The sequence below is a fragment of the Liolophura sinensis genome, chromosome 9 (assembly GCF_032854445.1).
Source record: "Liolophura sinensis isolate JHLJ2023 chromosome 9, CUHK_Ljap_v2, whole genome shotgun sequence".
Lineage (NCBI taxonomy): Eukaryota > Metazoa > Mollusca > Polyplacophora > Chitonida > Chitonidae > Liolophura > Liolophura sinensis.
In genome coordinates this window covers 30,685,025-30,692,235 of record NC_088303.1, presented here as the reverse complement: position 1 = coordinate 30,692,235, position 7,211 = coordinate 30,685,025, and the positions used below count along the sequence as shown (strand labels likewise).

The following is a 7,211-nucleotide window of genomic DNA, read 5'->3' as shown; positions in this document are numbered from 1 at the left end:
TCTCCGGCAACTGGCACCGGACCCAGTAAGGGCGAAGACTTGGGGAGCAGCAGGACGCTGGAAGGTGTCTTGAGAGGACAGGTACCGTCCATTTTCACCAATTTGTGTAGGAATACTCCATCAGACGCTGGACATGCGGTGAAGACAAATGTTTTTTGTTCTTCTTCGGCATCCCCTGTGTCCCACACCGGCCCTGTGTCCAGTCCGCGGCCATCCAGTTCCCCAGTCGTCACGCCATACCCTGAAGAGGAACGTTTTGTCATACAGACAAGATGAACCTATTGACTTATCGTGTAAAAAAATGCGCAGCGACTTGGTGAATTCTCGCTTGAATATTTCTTCAGTGGAGTCGCGGGTGGATAGTCCCCCAGTCACTCGTTCTACCCTGGGAAAACGCCCTCTCCTGGCGCCCGTGACATGAATATATCCGGTCAGAAAGGGCCGTCTCTCTTGAGAAACCTTTTGTGTCTTGGAAAGATCTGGAGGCTTCTCAGTTCATCTTGAATTCGGGCGATACATTTAATAATGGCAACGGGCGAAGGTCCGTGCCAACAGGTAATTCTTTTGCTGAGGGACTATTTCATCAACGACCACAAATTCGTCTTCACCACACCACAACGGCCTACGGATGCTTCACGCCGCAAGATGATGTATGTGTCAGAAACAATACTGGTACTACCAACCCTTCAACAAAAGTTACTCTTGCAAAGAAGAATATGTTACCCGTTTCTGCGAGAGTGTCAGACTGGCTCGTCAAAATCATTCGATTTGCAAAATCCATTCCAGAATTTATGAGTTTATTACACAATGACAAGTTGGCGTTGATCTTGAATTCTTGGGCCCGATTGTTATTACTCTATATGGCAGAAAAACAACTTTCAGTTTGCGGTTACACCGGATTCAACTGAGTCAAGTCCACCGGTACAGTGTCCAGAGTCATCGACTCACCGCGAGAACCCTACGATGAAGTCAGTGGAATCGGTACAAAGCTTCATCCGAAAATGTCAGACATGGGCACAGATAGCAAAGAATATGCATTTTTGAGAATGGCAGTTTTATTCATGCTGGTAAGTGAGCTTTTGATATGTTTTTTCTCTTTAGACCATTTGAAATATTCTGTATAATTGATTTTAAAAATAATACATTAAAATGGAAATTCTTCAATTGAAACTCTAAGGCTTGTCTATGTCGCTTATACCATCAGGACTAAACCTGCACTTTTGGATTGATACATAGCACTGTATAACAGGAAATACGCATTCTTTAAAAGTTATGATCTATACAGCTGACATCAGCATTTGGTGATCCCAGAAAAGTTTCGTGCCGACATGTGTCAGTCTCATATTTTCATGTTGAATTGCCAAAACACAAAACTGCCGAATAATCAAACCATTCTGTGACTCGACACTAAGTGATGTTATGTAACGGTGCTGTATTGGCAGTTGGCTCGGTCCGGATTTTTCAAATAACGATCAAGCAAGAGAGATTTTTTTTCTGTGGTATGTACACTCCGCTCCTATTGGTCATAAGTATATTGGTGACATACGCTGTAAAACGATGGGTTTATCTGGTCGTTGTTATGTAGTAGGTCTCTTATAGTATAGTAAGATATCAGGAAGGTAGCCTAAACGTCATGCACAGTCAAGCGGTCATTTCCACCAATCAGCTAGTAGTATCAGGCACGTGTTTACCGCGTCCAATGAACACATGCTGTCTTATGTAGCAATGACCTTGTAGTTTGTTTATCCTTAGTGCGCGGTGGATGGTTGGATCTGGAAAGTAGGCTATATCCTCTAGGTCACTCACCCATATTCGACAATCGCCAAACAGGCTTTCATAACCGCCTTTTTACAGCAGCCAGGGAGGACGTGAAAATGTAAAGTGGGGCGTGAATGAGTTCCCTCAATATGTTTCTTGCCAGACTGTCGCAAACGATCCACAAGAATTGAAAATATACCGCATTCGGTCATCGGGCAATGGACGTTAAAATTGTAAAATGAACAAATGGTTTTACTTATAGTGTACCGGTACTGAATTATTTTGACTGATTTTAAATATCCACTTTAACTTCAAGAATGAAAGGGAAATGGAACGAATGAAAGTTGATTGTACACCTGTGAGGGTAACATTCAAAATGTGTCAGCTGAAATGGGTATCCTGTAACTTAACCGACTTAACCTCACAAGACATATGAAACTTTAACATAAGTGTCAAGACATATGAAATTTTAACATAAGGAGAATATCCCTGCCTGTAATAGTGTTACAAGCTGACCAACAGCGCAGAGCGAATCACCTGTGTCACCGTGTTGGGCTGTGATATCACTCGCACAAAGTGTATAGTGGGCGTGAAAGGAATGAGGACATGACGACCCGAAGGGTACAAGGATATATATATATATATATATATATATATATATATATATATATATATATATATATATGTGCGTGTGTGTGTGTGTCTGTGTACTGAATATATATGTATGCCTTTGTGACGTATAGGATGAAGGTCGATTCGCACGCAACATCAGCGTGAAGACGAGATTTGTATTAGCGCGTTAGGTACAGATGACATCACGTGAGCCTTTCAAAACTACATCCCGTATCTATTTATATGGCACAGTGATCTAACCTTGTTTGCCTTAATCGATCAAGGTCTAGTACTATAAGGGGTGTTAGTATGTTGAACAGGGATTGTGCTGTGTAAGATCGGATTCCAGACGTTTTTATGTATTCTGATTTTTGAAGTCTTACATTAAGGGAGGAAATTCACCGGTGAGATAATCAGTGAAATATGTAGACACGTGCAGTGACGTAAACATCGGAAGTTTGGGTATACCACATCAACCCTGAATGTAGTGATTTTACACTCAAGCATTTGCCTCAGATATATCTTCCGTCAGGTTGCATCTAACCACCGGCGTATTTGTTGCAATCTCATGAGATTCATCGAACTCAGTTGGAATTTAGGACCGATGTACGGAAAACCTTAAAAGTAATAGGGTGGGAAGTCAAGAGAGACTGTCCCTGCAGGACCAAACTTGCATCATATTGAAGTTTTAGACTGCAAAGGTCTCACGATGTGTTAACTAACAGAGTTGTTTCTGGGACACGTGATCTGTGGGCACGGGTTACGCAGTTAGCGCTTAGACCCCGGGGCTTGTTTAGACACGTGAATCTCCTGTTTTCACAAAGATAAGCTAGCAGTGGTATCACGTAAACTTCACGGAAAGTTGATACCACGTGGACAAAATTCCTGCGGCTCAGTTTGTTCGCTACCGGTATAAGCGAAGAAGAATTGAAATGTAATCGGTCTGGGTAAACTCAGGCTCACATTTAAGGAAACCTGCCCGAGAATTTTTTCCTATGACAAAAAATAGACCAGTTTGCATGTGTTTAAACTCGAGCGTTACTGCTAGCTAAATAACAGCTTATTGGACTTGCTGTTGTTAGCTGTTTCAAGTTGATACTGGTGATTTTTGGCTTGCTGGGTGTTTTTTTTTTTTTTTTTTTTTTTACTGGATGGAATTTCTTTCCGCTTTGAAGTCGATTTTTTTGTCTCATCATAGCCATTAATGATGTAGATGAACGGGGAATCACAAAGCATTCAGATGAGATCCGTATTGCTATGTATGCATGTCAGTGTCAATTAGTAAATACGCAAACCTCAAATTTAACGGTCTGTCAAAAAGTAGGGCAATATTTGGTTTCATCACTGTACACATACATTAGCAGTGTTGAATATTAGCTGAAAAATTTGGAAACTGGTTTGAACTCAAAACCTTGGTAATATCTGATTTTTAAACTTGGCAAAAATTCTTATCAAGCGAGAAGTCGATTGAAGCGGCAGGTGTTGTCTTTAGAAACCAGAATTTCAAGCGATAAATGCAATGCACATTTTCCCCTTCTCCACTGACACCCAGTGCATAATTAATGAGACTTAGTTGGCAGTGACCCGAAACAGACAAACTGTTGTTTGGCCAGATGGTGGTCAAAGGGAAGTCGGTCAGCTGACCCCAGAGGTTAGAAGTTCATAGGCTGGCCATGGAACAAAGAGATGCATGCAGTCAGGCAGCCAAGGCACGCGCGTCGCCCCTGACCGATAGGGTTAAGGACACTGGGCGTTGCCCACGCGTTGAACTTAAAATACCCTTTTTGGATCGCCCTGTAGGTTATCGGAGATAAGACCAGCGAGCGTATAGGGAAAGCAGGGCTATAAAAAGAAGTTTTATATAAGTGGAGAGAACACTATAGGTAGTATGCTAAAGATGGTGTTTACCGTACAGGCAAAATAAAAAGAGGAAACTAAAAGAAAATACGTACTAATAATTCTTTCCTTCTTAAGTGCTCAAACCGTGGAAAACATGGTTATTTTACTGAAATTGTAAGAAAACCTGTGGGACTAAAACTTACCGTCAGTCGACAGTCGTTCAGTAGATTATTATTTAGCCTTCCATTCACGCTGTCGGCTTTGTGGGGTTGAATTTAGTTACACTGCCTTACTGCAAAAAGACATAAAATCATGTGTAGCGCACCGTAAAATTCAAACTACCCTCTCCATGCATAATATTTCGTAATAACTGGTGAGTGCAAGCATCCTTAAGGTACATGTTTTGTCCAATGTACCTCTCTATTTTTACCACCGTATGTTTTTATATAAATGTTATTTTCTATATGTGATTTTCTTTAAGTCACCGTTGATGTTTTGTGTTTGTTCAGGTATCCGCGGGTTAGACAGACCGGATATGGTGGATCGTGTCAACTCTTCAGTTCAGCAACTCCTCCAGCAGCACGTGCAAGCCTCGCGACCACGTGACTATATGCATTACTCTCGGTTGCTTATGAGCTTGCCCGCACTGTATGGGATCAACTGCAAAATGATTGAAAACTTATTCTGTCGACACATCAATGGGAACATGGACCATGGACGTGTTACTGAAGGAAATGCTCCAAAATATATGATATGCTTAACTGGAGGTAATTCTGACCAGTGTATTTGCTATTGCCAAGAACACGAACGGCTTTTCAGACCAGTAATGGACACTCACGGACCATTTAGTACCTGTGTACTTGTCGCAAAATTCCAAAAGTGGCTGACATTGCAGTAGCAGAAAAAAGCGTTGAAATTTTAATATGTGTGTTTTTATGTGGCAATGATAGTGCTTGCCCAGAATGTCTGTGCTGTTTATCTATATTTATTGTATGTACATAATTTACTAAGCTTATCTCCAAACGGCATAGTTGGTTAGTTTTCCAATCAGATTTGTAGGGTTGAATCTATCTTAATTCTGAGATTTTTGTATGTTTCACCCATAGTGGAAGCAGCTACAGAGGCTGTTTATTCTTATGTCTTTTAAGTTAAAATTTATTATGATTTTTTTTAAGTATGGTTATTTATTGGTACGATTTGATTCAGACTAAGTTTGAACTATGTTGAATGTTAACTTATTGTGGTGTGGTATTTATCTGTTGTGGTAGAATTTGGAAGGGTTGTGTGAAGCTTACATACCTAGAAAAAGATCATAGATCATCGACAACATGCAATGCTTCACCTTGCTGACTATCAGCGCATGGTAAAATGTAACACTATACATGCATCTTTCAGTGCATAGTCGTTCCCTGTAAAAAAAAGTTACCTTTTCGATTGAAATGTGGGCTGGCGTTACCTGTGATGCTGTAATATTGTCACGTATCAGGAATTATGTTTAAAATCTGATTCGCAAAGAAATTGGTGTTTACAAGCAACAAAAAGCCACTCCATTTTCATACTCCTAACAGCCCATGCGTCGCTCTCTACCTTTCACTTTACCGCACTGCCACCAATAGACTTGATTGATCTTTGGAGACTGTGAGACGTACGTAAGCTTGTTTAGGATCGGCTTCATCACTTGTCTCCTCCTGCGGAACTATTTAATCAGTATTCATCAATAAAAATTGTTTCAGGTTTTGGTTAGAATCATGTTGTACAAACTCTAGATAAAGACAATGCATGTGAATGAAGTAGTATCACAGACAAAGGTTGAGACCGAATTTGCTTGTGTTATCTGACATCGCTTCCTGCCTCATCACGGTGACCCCAGTGACCTTGGCGTTGTTCAAAATTTCTGTACAAACTTGCTGATAGTTAGCAGTGATGTAAAGCCAAAGGTAGAAAGTGACGCACGCGCTATAAGGAGTATGTTTCATTGTCCGTTAATACGAATTATGTCACTCGCTTGTATTTATTGTCATTTTTACAGCAGTCTCTCAGTTTTCTCATTGTACTATTTGAAAGCATTCCATGTAGGAGGAAGCATGTATAGGTTTCCATGCGTGCATGGATGGTAGAAATTGCCCTAATTAAGGTACATTCCCACTCTTCCCCCGTCAGGCTGTAGTGCTGATCAATGGAAACTATACATTACTACATGCATCATCCTCATCTTCTCCATCCCACAACTCTGTCTGCAATATGCTGGTGCTATTTTATGAATATTTCTTCTTGAGTTCTTCAACACGTTGTTGTCAACATTAATTGTCCAAATTGCGTTTAAGGTAATGCGGTGTGATATATACCATATAAAAGTTTGACGTCGGTAAATTTCGTGTTTTTGTATACATGCTCTAGAAATACTATTTTTCAGAGCTTTTTATGTCTCCGTGATATGGCGGGTGATGATGCCTTATTATGTTCAGAATACCAATGCAATAGCCAGCGGATGTAGCAGTGTTCTATGCTGGATGCAATCTCCTCCATGTCCTCCCTCCTTACCCGAGCGTAATTCAGAATAAATCAATACTTGAATCTTTGTTGTGTTGTTGTGTTTCTTTTTTTTTTTTTGTGTTTTGGATTTTAAATAACGGAAGACGTTTGAAGCACACTGCCTGAAACAAAAGTACTGAATTTGGATAAGAGTCGCTGGTAAAGATGAGCGCACTTTTCCGAAATAGGAAGAGAAGAGAATAAATAGACTTATTTCACAGTGTAAATGCCAATCAAAACCAGATCATGCTAAATATAGGTTATATAGGTTAGTTTATTCCCACTCGATTGCTTTTGGGAAGGCAAATTACACTGATAATATTAGCTTGTGGCTTCGTCTTAATGTTGTGGCGTTTCGATGCTGGGCTGACATTTTTACTGTGCAATGAAAGACCTGGTCGAAGTGTCTTTGTAATTTCGAATGCCCCTACTGTTAAAAAATGAAGAGATTTTATTAACTGGCATATGTA

At 40.4% G+C, this 7,211-nt stretch overlaps 1 protein-coding gene across 1 annotated transcript; it reads left to right on the top strand.

Moving 5' to 3' along the window:
• Positions 1-422: 422 nt before the first annotated feature.
• LOC135475221 (nuclear receptor subfamily 0 group B member 1-like) lies at positions 423-6,782 on the top strand (the record flags this gene model as incomplete). Its single annotated transcript, XM_064755035.1, is given in 5 exon segments — positions 423-869; positions 871-1,006; positions 1,009-1,062; positions 4,713-4,921; positions 4,923-6,782. Coding segments are annotated over 5 exon segments (885 nt in total), but the record flags the coding sequence as incomplete, so codon positions are not given.
• Between the last annotated feature and the right edge of the window lie 429 nt (positions 6,783-7,211).